Here is a 23,165-nt window from a genome sequence, read left to right on the forward strand (position 1 = left end):
CAAAATGAAAGCTTAAAAGTTGCTACGCTTGCCACGGAGCGGCGATAGCGGCGCTCAACATCATCATCATCACCGAAGTCTGCTTGTTTGCTGCGATTGCAAGCGTTCTGCTCGCAGTCTACTTTACCTTTCAATATAAAAACTTACTTAAACAATTTTCATTACAGTTGCGCACTGCTCGGTCAAATTTCGGACAAAACATTACAAGATACAGCTCGATGATCAGCGCCGCGAATTCGTTACATCAAGGTCAACTGCCGGAACGAGTTCGTTACATGGAGGTCGCCTATACATGGGCTTCAATGGGGGATGTGTTAGGGAATTGAAAAATTTCGTAAAATCCAGGAATTCGTTACTTAGAGGTTCGTTACATAGAGGTTCAACTGTATCGAGATCAACCACCGCAACACCTTCTTTACATGGAGGTCTCAAATACACGCGCTTCAATGGGGACGGCGTTGGGAAATCGAGAAACTTCGTAATATGAAGGAATCCGCTATATGGAGGTTCATTACATCCATAACTGTATTTGCGAACTCCATGTAACAAAGGTGTTTCGGCAGTTGACCTTGCTATAACGAACTCTCTACGCCGACTGTCTGTTAAACCGCTGTCACACGGGCACTTCGGATCGCGATCAGTCTCGATCACGGTTGACGTTTGAAGCGCAGTCGAGATGGGCAGCTGCTACACATATCCACTCGATTTTGATCAACTTGTTATTATATAGCTACATACGAGATGGCGCTGCGCATACTATCATCACCATCGTTTTGTAATAACTTAAATAACAAACTTTATTGTGAAAATTTCAATTATGAGCAGAAAAAGCAGCTTAATTACTTTCTGCTGCTACCATGGTTACACATTGCACTGATGGCCTGACACTCTGCGATAGTTGGCAGTAAGAACCACATCCACATCCAGTCACTGACTCGTTTCCCAATCTATCCTGTGCCATCCGTGCTACATGTACTCGTTTCTTGTGCCTTATTTCTTCGATCATTGTGTGTCATGTTGTTTCGCCAGAAGCGATGAGTGAGGACTGCGTTCCAACATCTGTTGCTTAGAAAATATTTTTATCTTGTAAGAAACATAACTTGTAAAAACAATCCACAGCATTCACAAAGTTTTCTTGACAAACGCGACAAAGCGCCAGACGTTACGTGCTGGAACTCCAGCCATTCCTGCGTCGCTCTTCTGTGTCTACAAACACATGGAATAAATTGCGCAGTCTGATTACAGTTTGTTTACCACCGGCGAAACGGGCATTCCGGGTATACGGTGTCAAGAGAATGAACGCCGCTTTGCAAATCAAGGCACATAAATAAAAAACCTTCCTGTTTTAAAATTTTGCGCTTTTTTTTGCTATGACGTATATTTCAGTACTCTTTAGTTTTAGCTAGAATATTTTGTTTAAATTGGCGTATAGTCTGGGAATGACGCTCGCAGCGACACCTCGATCATGCTCCAAGCAGTTGAGTAGGATTGCACTCGATCGCGTTTGGATTTGCCATGTAGCAACGCCGGATCTGCATTGAGATCAATTCCGATCAACTTGATTGCCAACGAAAGTGCCCGTGTGACAGCAGTATTAGCTAGACTCGTAGACAACTTTTTATGGCTAATCAGGAAAGGGAAGGAGGCGATCCTTTATCTCTGTGCTGTGGGGAAAGTGTTTTCATTGTTTGGACTAGGGGTGTGGGGGTGGGTGAAGGGGGGAAGTTGGAGAGAGAGTGCATGGTTACTAGTGTTGATAAGCCAACTCCCCATGGCACGAGGAGAGAGGATTGTCTCCTTCTCTTTCCCGCTTAGCCTCTGCTGCATAGCGGTAAAAAGTTTTATGCGAGTATAATGCTGAATTAGTTGAAAATTTGTAGAATCACACCAAATTTTCAGGACCATGAAACGCGAACTGACATGAGAGGAACGTCTACGATCGCAATGAGCGACTGCAATTGTCGGAACATGCCATGTCTCGCATGATTCTACTGCCGGTAGTTCTAGCTCTCCCGTGTTGGGAGCGGGTATGGCGGAGAGTACTGACGACATAAGGCAAAGAGTCGGTTTCCTAGGGCAACGGTGGCGGGCAGATTGAGGGTGGGAACATGTGGGAAGAAGCAGGTGCCTCCGCAGCCAGTCTAGTATTGGTGGCGCGACCGCGCGCACTCTTCCCAGTCATGGTGCATCACTCCCCGACCTCCCCACTCGTAGCAGCGTTGTGCAAGCCGCAGCGGACGTGGTTGTGGCTGCTGCCAGCCGCGCTATTAGTGCGATTGCACAGTGTTTCTCTGCGTTTTATTTCGAGTAAGGGGGGCTCACTGTAAACATTCTCAAGGTGGCTTCACTTATATTTGTTTTTTTCGACCTCCATTCAGCATTGTCCTTTTGAGCCTTCACGTGAAAACTGCATGTAGCGAAAAATATGGCTTTTTTCAATTTAGCTATATCCAGGTGTAAGTGTACTTGGTTTTCATTGACATAGTACACTGCTTTGATGATCTGCTGTGATGGAGAGTAGTCCATGGTAGAGAGAGTGTGGGCAGGTGGTTCTCTATAATCACTAAGTGAACAAGGGAGAGAAAGCCTGAGGGTGCGTGCCCAGACGTCTGGCCCAGACGAAGACAAGTCGACTTGTCAAAACATTGGCAAGCGCCCTTGGGCTTGTTCACTATAAGTTGGACAGTAGGTAGTTAAAAGTGTGTCAGCAGCCATTATATGAGATTTCACTACGTGTGCAGTTTTTATGACTGTGTTTGATAATGATGTTCTGGTGAGAGGCTGCTAGGAAGACCACCTAGCCATGCATATGGCTTGGTTGTCTTGTGCACAGAATTGGCTAAAAAGTATTGCTTTTCATGCCTAACATCGCTGCCGTTAAAAGTGCCGTTAGGAGAAGAGCTACGTTCATATATCAAGGTTTGACTTACATTGGTATTCAAGAATGGCTATACTTACAGCCTAATTTCTTGCCCTTCATCATTGGCTTAAATGGCATTCTGCTGCTGATACTGCCTGGATAAGCCAGTAAGCATACTAGAAGATTAGAGTGTAAGAGAATCCAGTAGAAATAATTGTTGCAGGTTGCCAGCCTTGCAACCTAATGGTAACCGGTATCTGGTCAACATGCTGAGTTGTTTTCTTCTTCTATGCAGCTATTCGTGAGGATAGGACTCGAGGTGGACGGAGCACATACCAGTGCTCTTACTCCCTACCTTCACAGCTCCTTGGTGGCGATGCACGACTTGCCTCAGACTCCGGTGACCTGCCTGTGGAGCCAATACCGCTGCTGCAGAAAGGTCTCTCATTGGATTGGAATTTAATTTGTCATGACATCTTGTGTGCTAATTGTAGCCGAATTTGAACGGCTAATTTGTTTGTTTTTATAAGTAAGTATGTATAGCGTTGGCTGTTTGGTTTTAATGTGAAGTTTGCAGCACATAGCCTTGTCTGAAAACTTTTTTTTATATGAGCATTTCCAGTTGTGCGTGGTGATGCAACTGGTATGCATATTGAACAGGAGGTCATAGAGTTCAGTGTGTGCTTGCTTCCTCTCTGTACTAGCAGATATAGCCACTCTCATAAAATGGGTGCACCGAGAAAAAATTTATCCGTCGTCCTGTTGACGTCTGGCAAAACTGAGACATGGGTACAACAATTTCAGGCACAAATAGAGTGTTACAAGTGCTGAATTGTGCTCGCATTCCTGCCTTTGAAGCAAGAGGCGCTTATGCACCTATCCCGCTGGCAATCTCAGTGGTCATTGAATTTTTCATGGGTCATTCATACCCATTGCTGCCATACATTGATTTTCAGTGGTTATCGAGACATCTGCATGTGGTCCTAGAAATGGAGCTAGGCAGAGCATGCTAAGCAACTTGTATTAAAGGGATTCTTAATAAGGCTGTCAATAAATTTGCGGTATGCCAGGGATGACGCCACTCCACAAATATTCTCCAGCAAGAATATTTTAAAGCAATAGCTTCAAGGCTCCCGTTCAGCGGCGTTGTGTTAAAAAACCCTCTTCATGCGTGGATGTCTTGAATTAAATAATGTAAAAGGGGACCTGCAAGTGAATTAAAAGTCGGTGCATGTCTCAAACGGTTTGACTTTATAAAGTAATTGGTTTTACATAAAAGTTACTATAAATTTCAGTCGGGATTCTTACCCGCGACTCTTGGCTCACCAAGGCACACTACCGACTAGGCCACTCAGGCATACTTGTGCAGCTTAGTTACAAGCGGGGTATGTGGTGTGGTCTTTCATGTAACGTGGTATCTTTCGAGCGTACGCTAATAAGCATATGTGTAATTTAAGAAGTTGTAATTAGAGAAATAAAAATTTAGTGAATAGCAAAGTGCACATTGGCATTTTATATGTTATGTCCTTTGCTTTGCACTGTGACACTCGCATGTGGCGGCCACTGGAAAACCCCACGATCTGATGTACGCCGCTGCGCCAATGGATGGCGGCGCGAGCAGTATAAAATTTTATCGGTGTGGAATCTGCGTCCATTCGGAACTCTCCTTTGTAGCCCTCCTCCTTTGCAACTCTCCTTTGTGATTATGTCTGGTGCAGTTAGTACTAATCAGTGAGTGTGTACATAGAAGGAACATTATGTGCACAGACTGCAATGTGGATGATTTCAAAGACAAGAATGTGGAATTTGTGTTGTGATAAACGTGAACAAAGAACAGGGACTCGTGTGTGAATAGAAACAGTTGAAGGGAGCCATTAACACAATTGCTTCATACGCTTAAAGGCAGGGATTAAGTGTCCCCCTAATTTTTTAATGCGCTTTGTAGAAGCGGAGTTGTCTGAATTAAAAATTTGAATTTCATCCTTTTCACGTCATTTCCTCTCCTCTCGCCGCTTTTTGCGCTCTCAAAGGTCTGCACCGATCCTCCCAAGATGCACGCGGGGTTTCATCGGGAGCAAAGCTTCCTAACCTGCTAAAGCGACGCGGCTTACTTCTGAAAGAATGTAATTAATAGCCATCTCTTAAGCAGCATGCGCAGGAGCGTGAAACGAAGGAGGGCTCGAGCATGAAACAGTCCCTGGAAAGGGCTCGCCAACTTTTACGCATGATTGTGGGTTCTCTGCTATGTGTAGAAGTGTATTTTTGGCTCAGGTGTTCATGACAACACAGTTCAGTGATTGGGCAAGTTTATGTACTCTCATCAGATGGTTCTTCAGACCCCTTTAAAGAAGAAATTGACATTGGTTTTCAGGAAGGGGGAGGCACAGTTAACTGTCTCACTTCTCAATGGACATTTCAGCCAGGCTGTGAGGGAAGGGGTGCAGGAGGGAATAAAAGAAGAGAGAAAATAGTGCCATTGTGGTCAGCTAGCAGAGGGCTCCAGATTAATTCTGACCTCCTGGGGCTTTTTAACATGCGCTCGAATTGCGCAGCACATGGGCATCTTTGCATTTTTCCTCCACTGAAGTGTGGCTGCCACGGCGGGAATATGATCCTGCATCCTCGGGCTCAGCAGCCAAACACTTTAACCACTCAGCCACCACAGTGGGCTTGTATTCAGGAAAAACTATAGGAAGAAAGCCAAGTGACAAGCAAAGAGGGGAATAAAGATTACCGTATTTACACGATTGTAAGTCGACCCACCCCCCTATCTCAGGAAAAAAATAAAACTTGTAGGTTGCTTAAGCTTTGCTTTTCCACCTCTGTGGCCGCCACACTTCTTTCACCAGTTCCGAGCCATCAAACTTGCGGCCCGGCGTGCAGTTTGTTCGTTTCTTCGGCATAAAGAATGACGGCCATCTTGAATGTAGTTATGAAAGAGCGCCAGACGCTTACCTTACCCAGACCACAAATGACAATTTACGAAGCACTACATTAAAAATGGGGAAAACATGGCAGGCAGTCATCTTATGTGTCAAAGCCAAAGAGAAACTACGCATGAGCGGCGTTGGGTCTTCTGTCAGCTACCAATAATCCCCGGCGCCGCTGCCGTTCTGAGCGACGGTGCCGCCGCGATTCGAACAGCGGCCCTTCCATCAACTATTGACATTCCCTTGAGTGCCGAGTACGGAGTTGAAAGTAAAAAAAAATGCTTGGAAGACGCTTAAGCTCGGCCTTAAGAGTAGAATGCGATAACATCATTGGGCCGCCTCCGCTTATCAGCAGGCGCCACCGGCAGCCACGTGTGGGTAGGAGGGGTGTGCCACTTCGCCACCTGTCGACAGCCGCCATCAGCCGCCGCCCGCGGGGAGGGGGTGCTGGTTCTGCGCATTGGCAGAGCAGCTGCTCAAGGCCAGCACCAAGAGGGATGCAAAAGAGGCCCGCAGCAAAAATGCGACCACGCTGTAGCGTCCCTGATGTCTCATTTGTCTTGCCTTTATTTATGGTTCCATGCTTTGGTTTTGAGTGTAAGTCAACCCCCCTCCCACTTCGGATTTTCAATTTTAGAATCGGTCAACCTACAACCTCGTGTAAATACGGTATTAAGGCCTCATTTATTTTTAAATGCAATCTGTCAGGATAGACTTGCTTCGTATCGCAGTTCAGTCGTTTTAAGGAATTTAGCAGTTGTTGAATTATATATGACTGTGCTGTTAGTGTTAAATGCTTCCTCATGGAAGTAACATGCTTCTACTTGGATTGACACAATCTAGGCTTGCTAGCACTTCAGCCAGTGGCATTTACTTGTGAATGCAGAATCCCGGAGCTTGTCATCAGGGTCTCCCTTAGAAGGCTCCCCCCAGCCGTTTGTGGGCCAGCAGCAGCCACCTGTGGTGCCATCTCTTGTGCAGGAGATTGTCTCTGTGGAGCACCTCTGGCACTACACTGATCGTGAAATTAGTCGGTAAGTATGAAGAAGTGCTCTTGGCATTTCGGAGCTGGTGCTAGTAAGCAAATAGTAATTTGACTGATTGTGCCACTGTTAGTTGTTACATAACTCCCTGAGTGTCTATAAAGCCTAGTAACATTATAATTTTGACCATCATGTGGCTTCTGTTGACAGATTAGAAAAATAAAGCATTTAAACGTAGAGTCAAGCACCATTACAACAATGTGACCATCATGCACCGTTCATTCATTATACAGTCGAGCCCGCTTATAACGAACATCAGCGTCACACAGCGTCCGTTCTTTATATCCCGAAGTTCATAGTAAGTTGACCACACCTTTAATGACAGTTGCTTGTCAAAACGCTAAATTTTTTATTTGCGAAAAAGTCCATGATGGACGTGTTTTTGCAGTGCAGATCCGATGAGGGAGGTTTCCAGTTTATTTAAAGCAGAAGCGTGCTCTTCGCCAAGGCCCTTGGCATGGATAAGTTTTCTGAGGCTCTCTGTGTATCCCATTGCTACAGGCGCGCTTATGAGTGCTGGCTCCGAAGTTTCATCCTCATCTGATTCCTTCGCGTCACTCTCGTCCCGCACTTCAGAAACGATGCCCTCGTCCGTGCACAGTTCCGCGGTGTCAGCGTCGTCATCGACGAAAATAAAATCATTCCAACCAATGTCATGACTCCCCCATGTCGGAGTCATCTTCCGAAGCATCAGGCTGGGCATCAGACACTCGACGAAGCCGGCCTTGCGGAAGCAGTTCCACTCGCCAGTGGCCGTAACCTCCGGCCAGGCCGCTTTCATCATCTCTACCGCTGAATGCAATGGAAATGGGCGCAGTGTTCCTGTCCGCCATCCCGAATTACAACCAGGGCCCGAAATTCGAACGAAGCCAACGAAACGTCCGCACTGTAATAAGAGTGAAAGAGTGACAAAAGCGCGCGATGGGGTAGACGTGCAACGCACATAGGCGGCAATCAAGCCAATCAAGCTAAAGATAGAGACGCACAGTGCCAGTGGAGAGACCAATGAGAGGCGTCCATGAGCGTCAGTGCAGCCACCTCTTGGATCCCACGGAAGGCCTGCTTCACGCGCGGATTTGCAAGAGACTGAGGAGAGGGGAGCGGAGTTGCAAGGTGGGGCGGGAGGGCGACCTTGGAAGGCGCGTCGGCGGGGAAAGGGTAGCTCGCTTGAGGGCGGCATGAAACGGGGCAGGCTGTTCGCCTGCGATGAGGCTCGGCCTGAAAACATACCGCGTGCCGGGTGCACGAAGGGGTCGGAGGCAGGTTATCTCGCATTGCGGTGCCGGGTTAACGCCGTCCGTTCGCTGTAGCTGATCACCAGGGCTTAATGACGTTCATTATACGTGTGATTTCGTGCCATTGAAACAATTTATATTTTGACAGTCACGCAGCTCTCGTTCGTTATAAGCGAAAGTTCGTCTTAAGAGGGGGCGTTATATGTGGGCTCGACTGCATTTTTATTTTCACAGTAAGTGGACAAGGCAGAACTAAGGCCGCTGATTTTGTGCAGCGAGTGTGTAGTCTCAGAAGCAGTGCTGCAACATAAAAAAGATATTTTGAAAGTTAAAGGGTCTTACAGTCTCACTCTTATTTTCTTGATTGTGCTTTTTAATGAGAACTTGTTTTAAGTCATCATCAACTGAAAACATTGCACACACTTGAACAGCTACTCTTGCTCTGCGAAGTGACGGCGACCCACTTCTGTGGTAGGCCTAACGAGTCTGTAGGGTTTGTGTGTCCAATTTCGGCAATTGCATAGAGTAAATTCACAAGTTTTAGCAAATGGAAATGGCCAACAGTTTTGACAATAGTTACCTGAAGTCAGCTATCTATTGCAGGACGCGCGTGCAATGAACAGGAAGTGCTAGTGGGACCCACTGCCGCACAATACTTCAGGCAATCAGCAGGAGTCATCACTGTCGCTTGTGGATAACAAATAAGGCTGTTTCAGTTAATACAAACGGTCACCGAAGGTATTTCTGCATAAAGTAATTTAAAATTAAGTATTCAATACATCAGAGAAAACAGGGACAGTTAGCAAGAAACACCTACGCTGTGATGGCAGCCAGGCTACCAAGTGTTTCCCAGGCACATGATTGTATCGGAACTTCTTACAAAGTTGTCACACTGCGTAAACAAGCAAGGATACAACCGATACAAAATTGAGATTATTTAATATAACTAAAGCACAGCTTGCGTTTGATGTAGGGGTGCGCGAATACAGTCGAGCCCACTTACAACTGCCGCAGTTATAACGAACTCTCGCTTATTACGAACAAAGGCGGACCTAACATCAAATTATGTATTAGGGCAATGGCATTGTATCTCAGATACAATGAACAAGTGTGGCTGCACAGCTAAGTTGCAGTGAAAAAGAAGGCACTGTGAACTCTTCCCTGAAGTAGAAAACCTCAGTTTCTTTGCAGAGCAGAGAGCGACGGGCACCTCCAAGTCCTCACGACACCACCTGCCCTCTTTCTAAAGGAAGAACGCAACCCCCAAAAAGCAAAAATAAAAGAATAAATTACAGGCTGTATGGAGCGCTAACAATGCTTTTTGCAAGATGCGGCCATCGAAAACGCATGGCTTGAAAGAAGTTGATGAAAAGTGCAATGAGCTTTGAGTTACTGTCCTCGAATGCCCGAGCATGGAAGAAAGCGACCAGCGGGCACCATGTATCTTTGCGAAGACTAGCAAGGCTGCAGTGCTTTGGAAGCTACATGCTCTTGCGCACGACGCAAAGGACTGGACAACGAATGACAGTTTAATCGATGAGTACGCTACTAAGCATAAATTTGCGACTTGCTCGCCGAGTGGCTTGAAAAAAATTTCGAGGATCCTGTTCGTTCTCGACAACCTCACGGCGCACCATGTGCTACCTTTTCTGACTGCGGCAACCACATTTTTTTGCCGACAATCACGACGAGCCAGACGTGCCATTTGACATTAGCGTAATTCACATGCTCGAGGTATTTTGTCGGAGCCCCGACTCTTGTGCATACTGAGAACAATGATCGCAATTGACTGATAGGGTGCTGAAGTCTCAGTTTGGATGACTCTGCTCCCCACCATGAAATAAGTTCGCGTGGATAGAACTGACTGCAGCGTGCATCAGGAGTTGCTTCCGTTCGGCAGAATTTGTGATCCAAAAAATGATGAGGGACGCTGTCGAACACCCACATTATGGAGCGCATGCTTATTTTTGGCAGCGAGTCTTTAATGCGCAGCTAGCCCAGCCTGATGTCGCCTGAAATGAATTTGCTTTGAAACGGACTATTAGTGTGGTCATAGTTTGCATTTTTGGTAGGACCAACTCTGTATGAAATTTTCGGCCAAATACGCTGTCCCCTTCCATTCTGTCCCGTTCCTTCAGCCGTTTCTTTAGCGCTGTGTTCCTTCCTAATGTTCATTCACCAACTCGCCCTACAATGCACCTTTAATACTTTTTCTCAACTTTGGCATTTTACTTTTATTGAATGTTATTCAATTCAATTCTAGTGTAAACATTTTTGTCTAGTAGTATATGTTATGGACAGCTGCTTAAAGCTTTTATATTCCTCATTAATGCCACACAGAGGTTTTTAAAGTAAATATGATGCGTTTTGGGTTAAAAGAAATGATATAAAGAACACAAAAACTTCCTACTGGCAATTTTTTCATGCATGATATGAGAGTACAAATCATATACATTGTTTATAAACATTTTGAGTGGAGAAAAGAAATAATTTTTCCAACATTTTTTACAGAGACTGTTTTGCACTAGTTAGCAAAATTGAAAGGGCTGTCAGAAGACGGGAAATTTTTTTTCCAAAGAGATATTAAAGGAAATTGCTTTGAACGGTTCACTAAAAAGCCACAGATTTAGTGTGAAAAATCAGAGAGGGTCGAGCGCAAACTCTGCCGCATTTGGCATGGAATTACCCAAATGCTGGTGAAGTAGCCTAGGGGCCTGAAACTGAGACTTTTGTTGTCTTGTCAGCTCTGCTAGGATGCTTTGAACTAGTCAGACAGGTTCTGTGCAACACGGGGCATGCACACCACCATTGGCCATTTGCGTGAGGTTGCGTGTTTTTGGTCTTTTTTTCTTGACCTTGGAATCTGCTCCCATATCCTTTTGAAGAAAAAAATGCAGCCATTGGTTGCACTTTATTTTGTGCAATGAAAGGCAAATAATTGGCTCTCCTTTCTTAGTTTTGAGGCCGTTTTTCTGAACAGGTTTATTCACCCATTCTACAGTAAAACCTCGTTAATTAGAACTCGAGGGGGACCAGATAATTATTCAATTTAAGCGGAGTTTGAATTAACGAGCGGGCGCAAAAAAAGAAGCGGCCATCACGCCCGGCAGCACGGGCCGAAGCTAAAACAGGCATATCTGAGATCGTTATCGCTTACTACACGCCACTACACATTTGCGGCGGGCAATTGCGGGAATTAAAATCATAGAGCCTGAACGGATGAAGGAAATAAAGTTAATAAGTTTATGCGCCTGGAACTAATATCTAGGGGTGTGCGAATATTGAAATTTTTGAATACGAATTGAATACGAATATCGAATCGAATATCTGTTCAGTACAAAAAAAGTTACAGAAAACGATGAGCAAGCAAACCTTGTCGCCCTTATTTTTTTCAAAATAGTGTATGGTCTTTGCAACTAAAATAAACAAAACTAGACTGCCTCAGTAACATATAAAAAAACATGATGTGCACAGAAATGTATACTACTTAATTAGACAGCATAACAGTATCCAAACTATAATGAGGTCATGCAAAACAAAGTCCATAAAATGACAAGACTGGCAACAAAAAAATAACATGGTGACTATTAAACCTCATTCATTCGGAGTTCAAGGGACCAGAAGAAATGCCCGGTTCATCCGAAGGCCTCTTAATAAAATTGCTCGCGCCCCCTCGAAAAAAAAAAACATGCTGCCGAAAATGCTGAAGATCCAGTAAGGTCTTATGAGGCGGCTCCATTGTGCTAACACCTGTAAGCCCGTGACGAACCACCCGTTTTGGAGTGCTGGAAGAACAACACAAATGCAAGCAAGGGGCCGGGAAACACGCACTGGCGTCGGAGTGGCGAGGCTGTTTATAAAAAGGAAAAAGAAATAAGCCGCGCGGAGCTGAGATTGGACTATCGGCGAATGCGTGGGCCTGCATTTGAAGTTGCCGCGGGGCAGCGGTAAAGCTCAGGAACCGAATCTACGCAGCCAGGCTATTTTTTTGCCCTGGCGACAGAGGCCTTCCGATTGTTGCCACGCCTGCCATTACGCCTGCTAAAGAGGTGTGCAGGTTACAATGCACCATGCAATAGGCGAGATTTTAACAGGTTCGCTTGCACTATTGTGACTACTCGACGCGCCCCTTCAGGAGGCTCCCGCGGCACTCCGCAAATAGGCTTTCCCGCATAGCGTAGTTTACAAAACGGGATGGTGGAAGTCACGCTTGGAGAGTTATGAAGGCGACAGGACACATTCTTCGGATGTGGGCATTAAATATGTAACGTATTACCGAAGGATTAAAAAAAAAGCGCGATTTCGCGTTGCGATTGCTCGAAGCGGGCCGTCGGCCATCTTGTTCGCAGCACGGGCGATATGTGGGAAAGCCCACTTGGGGAAATCTCATGAGGTGAAGCCTTGCGGCGTCGGGATGCGGTTGGTCCGCGTGATGAACGGCGGAGAAGGAAGCGGATAGGACCTCTGTATTGTTTTCCTGAAATATTTAACTCGATTATCAGCTAATTTGCCCAGATATTGTGGTTTTGCCACGGTCGATTTTATGAAAGTATGCGTAGTATACGATCGCTGGCGAGTATTCGGGAATTTTCTAATATTCGGAAATTCACGAATATAAATTTTCGAATACGAATACGAATCGAATATCAAACATATTCGATTCGTATTCGAAATTTCGAATATTCGCACACCCCTACTAATATCAAAATGCATTCGCGTGAGCAGCAAGCTTAATGATTAAATATGACACAATGCTTCAAAAACATGTTTATTAACAACATAATGGCAAAGCATATCAAAGTGAAAAATAATCAGTGATGCGCATTTGTTTGCGTTTTCTTTGCCGCGACTCAACAAGCATCGTGTGCAATTTGCCCAACAGCTCCAACGCAACGTCCGAATTATCATTGGCGGGGAAGTAGCGTGCGGCCAGATCGAGTGCCGACGCTGTTTCACATGCACCAGGGGGTGACAATGAATCGTCGCCTCGGTTGGATTCGTCATCGCTGTCAGCTGTGCTCACCGCGCCCGGGTCAAGCGGCGTCTGGTCACCACAGGCCGCCTCGATAATCTTAGCATCGCTTAACAGCCCCAATGTTTCCTAGCTGCTGCCAACGTCCATGAAGCTTTCGAAGTCAACACCCTCCGATAAAGCAGCATAGGCAGGGCGCTGGACTCGTCACACTGAACATCTAACTCTGCCGTGCTGCAGGCTTCTGTGCCTTCACTGAAGCCGCACTTCCGATAACAGTTCGCGATTGTGACCACCTTGGCAGCAGTCCACGCTGTTGCCAGCATGTGGCAGGCTCCGAGCATATTGACGTCGTACGATTTGCCGCTGTTCATACAAGCAAGAATCCGCTCTAGGAGGTGGCGCCTGTACAGTGTTTTTAGGTTTTTAATAACCCCAAGGTCCATAGGCTGCAGCACAGCTGTGGTGTTTTTCGGCAGAAATGCCAGATGGATCACCTTCAGTCCGCTTATGTCACAATGGGCTGAACAGTTGTCGACGAACAACAGAACATTCCTGTTCTGTGCCGCGAACTTCCTGTCGAGTGTGCGCAGCCAGTCGGTGAAAATTGCTCGCGTCATCCATGACTTTTTGTTGAAAGTGTAATCGACAGGGAGAGTTTTCAGGCCTTTAAAGCAGCGAGGCTTTGCTGCTTTGCCTACAACTAGCAGGTGGCACTGTTCCGTGCCAGTCGCGTTTGCGCACACCAACACTGTTACTCTTTCCTTATTTCTAGGGGTGTGCGAATATTGAAATTTTCGAATACGAATATGAAGTAAAAATGGCTTCGAATATCGAATCGAATATCGAATATCTGTTCAGTACAAAAAAATTTTCAGAAAATGATGACCAAGCAAATGTTGTTGCCCTTACTTTTTTCAAAATATAGTGTATCGTCTTTGCAACTAAAATAAACAAATCTAAACTGCCTCAGTACCGTATAAAAAAGCATGATGTGCACAGAAATGTATACTACTTGATTAGACAGCATAAGGTTGGTTATGGTTTGGTTTATGGGGGTTTAACGTCCCAAAGCGACTCAGGCGATAAGAGACGCTGTAGTGAAGGGCTCCAGAAATTCCGACCACCTGGGGTTTTTTAACGTGCACTGACATTGCACAGCACATGGGCCTCTAGAATTTCGCCTCCATCGAAATTCGACCGTCGCGGCCGGGATCAAACCCGTGTCTTTCGGGCCAGCAGATTAGACAGCATAACAGTATCCAAACTATAGTGAGGTCATGCAAAACAAAATCCATAAAATGACAAGACTGGCAACAAAAAAATAACATGATGACTATTAAACCTCATTCATTCGGAGTTCAAGGGACCGGAAGAAATGCCCGGTTCATTCGAAGGCCTCTGTTAATAAAATTGCCCCCCCCCCCCCCCCCCCCCCCCCCCTAAAAAAAATGCTGCCGATGCTGAAGGTGTAGATTGAAACAACTTTTATTTCCATCAGAAAAAAAGCGCAGCTTCAAAAAAATGTGACGTAAACGCCTCTCCTGAGTACATTCCTTCCTCCATGGTCGTGTGCATCTCCAACGATCACGGCCGCCTCGGCGCAACGAAAACCTGCAATGGCTTGCGCCGCAGCCGCCGTGGCCGGAGCATAGGCGGCGCCCGCGCTAGGGTGGCTACCCATGCGACCGCGCGTCAGCCAAAAATAGACAAGCCAACGCTTCGACGTTCCGGCAGCTAAACCTGCTACGGCATGCACCGGAGGCTTGGTTTGGGCAACGAAATTCACGTCTCGCCTCGTGGGTGCTGACATGTGTGCTGGCTTGTTTTTTTTTTTTTTCTCATCGTTATGCTTTTTTTTTTTTTTTCAAAAAGTTTTCAGCGCATTGTACCCGCTACGAGGCAACTTCTATATGCGAGGAGCAATGCCAGCCATCGGCGCCTAGTTCTAAATAACCAACGTGGATACCGGCATATTCAAATTATCGGGAGTTTTGGCCCACTGATATACACAGGGCTTTGCCGGGACCTGGCCGTCAGTTAACCGGAAGTTCGAATTAAGCGATTTCGAATCAACGAGGTTTTACTGTATATGATTTTACAGTGTTCATCCTGGCACCTATGCGTGTCACAAGTGTGGTGAGGAATTAACTGAAACCCAAGGATTGTCCAGTAAGACTACTGTAGTATATTTTTAATTAATGTGGGTGCTTACTAGTATGCATTCTCTCATGTGTTGTATGAAATGTGCTTCAGGTTGTCCGAGCAGTTTGGCCACAAGGTGTCTGCTACTGGAGCCACAGCACTTGATGCTGGTGGCCCTGATTCCCCTGGTGCCCTGGGAGCAGACGGGGGCCCAAGCCTGTTGAGCAGCCTCTGCAACATCGCCGATCATCGTCTCTACAAGATTGTTAAATGGTGCAAGAGCCTGCCTCTTTTCAGGGATATCCAGGTGTGGGTCTTTATTGTTTCTAGATCACTGCTGCCATAGAAGTTTTTAATGTTGAAGCGTCTGTTCAGCCACCATGATTTTCGCAATTAAATTGAATAGCATGAGCACATTATTTTTGCAATTTCATAATTTTTCTGAGCAGACGCTTAGTTGGACAGGTGACACAGATTAATTTGGTGCTTTGATACATCAGTTTTGATGCTGTAAATGCAATAAGCTAGAACGTTTATTTTCTTAAAAATGGTTGAAATATTTCGATAACTTTTGTTCCAAACATGAGAGACCTATCTTACCCTCTGCTGTTATACTGAACTGCCGTGGCTATTTCTGTCGCATCATGTTGCTGTTGTAATGATATGATGCAAGGTAAACACTGCCATTTTCTCCTTTCTCCCACCTTTAATGTGTCAGTGCAAGAGGTTGGGTCTTAGTTAAGACTGCAGACTTATTTGTGAGACTTGTGTAGGCAGAAGTGCAGGGGCTTTTTATGTGACAGGTGGATGACCAAATAGCACTGCTGATCAACTCGTGGTGTGAGCTGCTTCTGTTGAGCTGCTGCTACCGGTCCACGGGCACGCCCAATGAAATACGAGTCTCCATGGGCAAATCAGTCACCCTGGGCCAAGCACGGCACTTGGGCATGGGACCCGTCATTGAGCGTATGCTCGGCCTCACTGACCTCTTGCGACGCCTCCAGGTGGACCAGCGCGAGTTTGTCTGCCTCAAGGTCATCATATTGCTAACCTCAGGTAATGTGTGTGCACTGTCACTAATTTGGAGCTGGTTTGCATGCTTCATTGTTTTTCTGAGCACCCAGAAAGCTGAACAGTAATGGTGCTTTAGAGTGGGAGGGACCGGTGGCAAGAGCCGGTTAATTCAAACTTGGAAGTTGCTCAAAGAGACCAAAATATAGCAAATGGGGACGAAAAAAATTGTCCAAAAAAGTTTAGTCACGTTTGGTGTTGCTATGGCAGAGATAATTTGGAAACACTTATCTTTTATATATACAGGAAACCTTTGATCGCTTATGAGACTTCCTTTTTAGAGTGTGGCGAAGTGCAAGGAGGAAAGTGGAGAAGGAGGGTAAGATGGTAGCGTGACGACAGGTTGCGAGGCGGCGACCTAGGGCTTCAGAGCAGAGCACTCCATCGTCTGCTCACCGATGAGTTCATCGGTAAGGCATGCATGGTCGCGTCTCGAGGAGTGCCAGTTACGGCTGCTACTCACTAAGCGATGGCGTCAGAGTAGCATGTGCCACCGTTCTTTCGCACAAGGAGAAGCTCAGTGGCAGTATATCGCTGTGCGTGCTTGCCTAAGTTGAAATCCAGCGCCGTTTCCATTCGTCACTGCGTATTTCATATGCAGTCACCTGCGGTTCAAATACCGCACCAGCTGCATTCAAAAATCGCATTACCGACAAGCGTAAGCACCGCCCAATTTTCTTTTTTGCTACGCAGTTGTCATTTTCTCTTTGTGTACAGTCGACTCCCGTTAATACGAAGTTCAAGAGGACCGCAAAAAACTTCAAATAAACGAACTTCCAATTAAGCACGAATCACAAAACAGCATCTTTATTAGTCGCAAAGTCGAGTTTCTAAAGAAAAATAGTCTGTCATCTTGCTGTGCTTTTCTTGCCGAATCAAACTGCTAAAAGCAAGTTCTGCAAGCTTCCGTGCTACCTTCAGTTGCATAAAGCTCCGCAAAAGCAAGGCCCGCAGCCACATCAGCAGGCGTCAGTTGTGGCTCGTCTTCAATGTCGTTGTCGACGTGTTCCTGACTTGGTTCATTGTGTGGTTGAATAGCCACCAGATTCTCGCTGTCTGTCAGCGCACCACACGTTTCGACTGCGACATCTACGGCGACGTATTCTTTAGCGGATGTCGCCAAGAGCGTCACCAAAATCAGTGCCGTCAGGCTCACTTCATAGTGCTTCCTCCGATGAGCTTGCAGAGGCATCTTCTGAAGTAGCGCCGATAGGATAGGCATCAGTGCACATTTGTTTCCAAGACATCTTCAACTGCTCGTGCTCAAAAGCATGCGGTATTGAGCGCTTGTACTTTATAAAGTTGGAGCACGTGTTTGGCTTGATCCAATACTTCCGCGCAACATCTTGCTTGGCGGTGCCTTCCTCAAAATCTCGACTTTCGTCGCCAGGTCAAGCGTACGACAGAGCCACGTGTTGCCATGATTTTCAGCGTCGCAACTACAGTTGAAATTCAAAGTGTAGAACATCTGCGGAACAAGCAAGCCAGTTTGCTGCTGACACTGCAACAGACACTCGAGGGAAGTGACGTGTCTGGCGTGCCTAATCTCGCGCAATCTCACTGCTTCCAGCATGCAGCTCTGCGGGTGCCTAAGGCAGCTGTAGCAAAGAATAATCTCGGCATTTCAAGAACAGCATCGCTGCGGATTGCTGCGATGGCGATGATACCTGAGCGGAGCACGATGTTGCTCCAGCATTTGTAAAATTGCGCATTCAATTAAAAAATGACAATTACCAGAAGCCTTTTGACTCAAAAATAACTTCTAATTAAACAATACTGTGGGCTTCTTACTTCCATTTATGGAGCGATTTTTTCTATAGGATTACATGCAAAACTGGACCAACACTTCTCTTCTAATTAATCAAAAATTCCAATGCAGCGGCTTCGAATTATTGGGAGTCAGCTGCGCTGCAGGTTGAAGTCTTCCTTCTATTCACAACTAGACACATTCACAATGCAGTGCTACATCACATGATTGCAGATAAAAGGAGCAAACGGTCATGGATGACCTTTGTAAATAAAAACTGTTGTTCCTTTATGTGCAATCTCCATGCCATGAAATGTGGCAGCTGCCTTAGTTATTCCGATTATTTTAAATTCTGTTTATTTAAAACCTTTCAAGCATTCCTGTAAATATTGAATTAGCGAATTTGTGCTGCATACAGCTTGATAACGTTTGGCCTACTTTAACCTTTTCAGGCACTATATGTACACCATAGTATACATTGCAGAGTTGCAGCTTTTTGTGAGAGTTTGCTACCCATAATGTGGATATCATTGTTGCGCATAAGTTTGGTAGGCATATGCGAATAGTGAATTCTAAGTTTGAAGTGCCTATGAAGCGAATCGTTATTTTGTTTTTGAATATTTTCAAATCAAAGCAAACAGTTTGCGACTGGGAATGTAGCAGTAAAAAAAAAAAAATGGGCAGTTCATTACAACTCAATGGATATGCCGAAAGACATGGTTTTGCAGAATTCACTGAAGCAACTGAAATAAAAAAACTAAACTGAAAAAATACATATGCTTTCAAACTTCTGTTCGGCGATGTTCAAAGAGCAGCAAGCCGCAAAGTGAACTAAGCGTCAGTCTCAAGCCTTTGTCATGCAATTCTTTATGTGCTGCTGATTTTAAATATAAAAGTTGCGAACAGATTTTTCGGACGCAATTCATACTTGGATTGGTGTGGCACCGAATAATGCAACCCAAAGAATTCAGTGAGCAGCTGTATTTGAAATTTCAGGTCACGTCACTTCTGATGCCGCAGTTTCTTCGACCTGACTCGTGCGGCAAATTGCCACGTGACGGAACTGCAGTGTTCACGCATGATGGCGCGTTGGCTGTGGCAGCTGTGTCCTGAGTCGTCGGTTGCAGTCGTGCCTACGTGTAACGAGCCCACTTAAGACAAACTTTCGCTTATAACGAACGAGACCTGCGCGACCATCAAAATATACATTATTTCAGTGGCACAAAATCACACGTATAACGAACATCATTAAGCCCTGCTGATCAGTTACAACGAATGGACGGCGTAAACCCGGCGTCGCGATGCAACATAACCTGCCTCCAACCCCTTTGTCCGCCCGGCGCGTGTTATGTTTTCCCAAGCCTCATCGCAGGTGAACTACCCGCCCCGTTTCATGCCACTCTCAAGCGAGATACTCTTTCCCTGCCAACACGCCTTCCAAGATCGCCCTCCCGCCCCTCCTCGCAACTCCGCTCCCCTCTCCTCACTCTCTTGCGAATACATACGTGGCCCCCGCGATCAACCGCCCATCGCCGGCGCTGATCGCGGAGGCCACACTCCGTGAAGCAAGCCTTCCTGGGAGCCAAGAGGTGGCTGCACTGACGCTCACGGACGCCTCTCATTGGTCTCTGCGCTGGCGCTATGCGTCTGTATCTTTAGCTTGATTGCCGCTTTTGCATGTTGCACGTCTAACCCGTCACGCGCTTTTGTCAGTCTTGCTGCGGTGTGGACATTTCGTTGGCTTCGTTCAAATCTCGAGGCCGTGGTTGTAATTCGGAATGGCGGACAAGAACACCGTGTCCATTTTCATTGTATTCAGTGGTAGATATGACGAAAGCGGCCTGGGCGGAGGTGATGGCCACTGGCGAGCGGAACTGCTTATTCAAGGCCGGCTTCATCGACACAGTGTCTGATGCCCAGCCTGATGCTTCGGAAGATGACCAGCCCGGTGGCGATTTGTGGCAGCGCGACGCGTCTCCTACATGAGGGGTCATGACTTTGGTTAGAATGATTTTATTTCTGTCGATGAGGACACCGACATCGCGGAACCGTGCACGGACAAGGGCATCGTTTCTGAAGTGCGGGACAAGAGTGACGCGGAGGAATCGGATGAGGATGAAACTTCGGAGCCAGCACTCATAAGTGTGCCTGTGGCAATGGGCTACATAGAGAGCCTCAGAAAACTTGTCTATGCCAAGGGCCTCGGCGAAGAGCACGCTCCTGCTCTAAATAAACTGGAAACCTGCCTCACCGGATTGGCGCGGCAAAAACAGACGTCCATCAGGAACTTTTTTGCAAAGAAAAAGTTTTGTGTTTTGACAAGCAAATGTCTTCAAAGCTGTGGTCCACTTACTACTAACTTCGGGATATAACAAACGTACGCCGCGTGAGGCTCATATTCGTTATAAGCGGGCTCGACTGTATACGAAAGACAAAAAATATCAGCGAAGGCACCGTGCATGTGGCAAAAATAGCACCCAGCATGCCGTTGTGTACCAATCGGGGGATGCGATACCTGAGATTTCTGGGGTGGGTCCTTATGTAGACCAAGCTTTCAGCATTGTGCTGCTCCAGACTGAGGCATGCCATAAGCATGGACAAGCACGAGGAGATGCGAGCACGCTGTATTGCATCGCCAGATGCGCCGCTGCGCAATGGTACACAATGCAGCTATCCTTGGAGAGCAAGTATAAATGCTGTTCTTCTGAGATGAGTACTTTCGCCTAAACACGTGAAAAGTTAGCACAGAAGCACAGGAGAGGTGTACCGCTACGCCAAGACCGTGAGCGCAAGAAAATGATGGTGCTCTCCAAAGCGAAAGCTGTGCACTCATGTCAAAACTCTTTGCAGTGCTGTCCTTCTCAGCGTTGTACCTTAATTAAATGGTGTTTTATCTCATATAATCTCAGCCATCAGAGGTTGTAAACAAAAAGGTATCGCCAGCTTGAAAGTTGGTTTCCAGCATCACTGCAACTACGAAAGCCAACACCAATGGAGCACTCTCCTTGGGCATGCTGGTAGTTCTGCATTATCTTTGTCATTTTCATCTTAGGGCCTTCCGTGCAGCAATGCAGTGCAGCTCCTGCCGCACCGTGCATATGACGCCTGCTGACATCCAGAGCAATGCGATTGTGTGGAAGTGTCGCAGCATACATAAGACCATCGACTGTTTCTTCCAGCAGCTTATTTTTCTGAATTCTCGAACTTTGAAATACTTTGAAAATATTCTAGATTTTTAAATATTGCTATTCACTTTGAAGCTCGAATTGAATACAGTCGTCGACCGATTTTTCAGACTCAAAGGGACCCGAAAAATGGTCCGAATAATCGCAGTCCGAAAATCTGTGAAGTGCAAAAAATTACTTTATTGAGATGAAATCAGCTTAAAAATGTCACTGATTTTACCTTGCGGAAAATTTCTCTTGCTGGCGACGATTTGCACCTGTATTTGCACCAAAGTTGTGCTTTCACTGTACACGGTAGACAGCAAGGTCACCACATTTAGTTGCAATACTTTCTTTGACGGACCCGGCGGAGGGTTATGTTGTCCACAACCCGAGCGTGCACCACACCGCTCGTGAAACACACACAAAGATAAGGCACTTTTCGCTCAAAGCAGCGGAACCGCCGGACGCAATCACAAAACGGCGAACAGATGCAACTTCGGGAAGTCTGAGTGCCACTCGGTCGGCGCGGTCAGAGAAACCCAAGTGATGAAACGGCGAATGGCAGCGTATGAGACCCGCCACTGTGGCTCAGTGGTTAGGGTGCTCGGCTACTGATCCGGAGTACCTGGGTTGGAACCCGACCGCGGTGGCCGCATTTCGATGGAGGCAAAACGCAAAGGCGCCCGTGTGCTGTGCGATGTCAGTGCACGTTAAAGATCCCTGGGTGGTCGAAATTATTCTGGAGCCCTCTATTACGGCACCTTTTTCTTCTCTCAGTCCAAGCCGCCGCGGTGGCCGAGTGGTTATGGCGCTCGGCTGCTGGCCCGAAAGACGCGGGTTCGGTCCCGGCCGTGGTGGTCGAATTTCGATGGAGGCGAAATTCTAGGGGCCCATGTGCTGTGCGATGTCAGTGCACATTAAAGAACCCCAGGTGGTCGAAATTTCCGGAGCCCTTCACTACGGCGTCTCTCATAGCCCGAGTCGCTTTGGGACTTTAAACCCCCATAAACCAAACCAAACCTTCTTTCAGTCCCTCTTTTATCCCTTCCCGCCGAGATGTGAGAGAGCTCCTGCACAATTTCCTTCCCCCTACAACCAATTTTTAACGTATAGGACAAGCGACAACTGCCCGCGACATCGTCGGCGACAAAACCAAGTTGACGGCGATGACAATCCGGCCGCCACCTCGAAGTGTCAGAGATCGCAGGGACCTCTACTGGCAACAGTGAGGTACTGAAAATATGTCAAGCCAATCCAACTGCAGCGTAAATTCACCTCAATCCAAGATGGCCGATTTTGGCCCACAGGTGACTGAAATTAGTCCGAAAAATCGAACTTTCGGACTTCATATTCGTCGCGAATATGTATGCGCTTCTATGGGGTCCGAAATAGCGTACATCGAGATCCGAAATAGCTTACAAGTCCGAATTATTGGAGTCCGAATTACCCATCGGCTACTGTACCAAAGTACTCGCTTTGATATTTGAAACATTAGAAAATTCCCTCATACCTAGAATTTAAAAATATAGTAGCATTCTAACTGAGGAGTTTTGAAAATAACACACACAAGACCAAAGGATAGCCAGCAGGCAGGCAGTTTATTTGCGAGCTCTTATTTTCGGCCTCCTAAATTACTAGCCTCCCTCGGTGGTGCAGGCAGGGAATGAATGCATAGTGCAAATGAAAGAGTGGAATGGTCACCTAGTTGGAGGTCTCTCATGCTTTCCTGACATACTGAACTTTTATAGCCCCTTCAGGAGAGTTGGTGCATCTTTTTATCTTTTCAGCAGTTTGTATGACTATCAAAGCATCGAATATGCCATCGTTCACAAATATTTTCACACATAGATTTTCTGGAGCACCACGCACTAGCTCATTCACCGAGGTGAGTTTCAGGTGTGTTGACACAAAATGGCCTAGCTGCTAAATTTAGATGGCTGTTGGCTCCATTCCTCATTTAGCTCTCCCTAAAGGTGTATACAACTCTTTGCACAT

General features: G+C 46.3%; 1 protein-coding gene across 1 annotated transcript in view; it reads left to right on the plus strand.

Annotated features, from left to right (window-relative positions):
• The window catches only part of LOC144114751 (nuclear hormone receptor FTZ-F1 beta-like), a 97,086-nt gene that overhangs the window by 62,037 nt on the left and 11,884 nt on the right, over positions 1–23,165 (plus strand). Inside the window, exons 8-11 of the mRNA XM_077648689.1 lie at positions 3,156–3,299; positions 6,677–6,824; positions 15,297–15,492; positions 15,989–16,241. Of these exons, the coding sequence (XP_077504815.1) occupies positions 3,156–3,299; positions 6,677–6,824; positions 15,297–15,492; positions 15,989–16,241 (741 nt within the window). The remainder of the gene's footprint in view (positions 1–3,155; positions 3,300–6,676; positions 6,825–15,296; positions 15,493–15,988; positions 16,242–23,165) is intronic.

Source organism: Amblyomma americanum, chromosome 1 (assembly GCF_052857255.1).
Source record: "Amblyomma americanum isolate KBUSLIRL-KWMA chromosome 1, ASM5285725v1, whole genome shotgun sequence".
Lineage (NCBI taxonomy): Eukaryota > Metazoa > Arthropoda > Arachnida > Ixodida > Ixodidae > Amblyomma > Amblyomma americanum.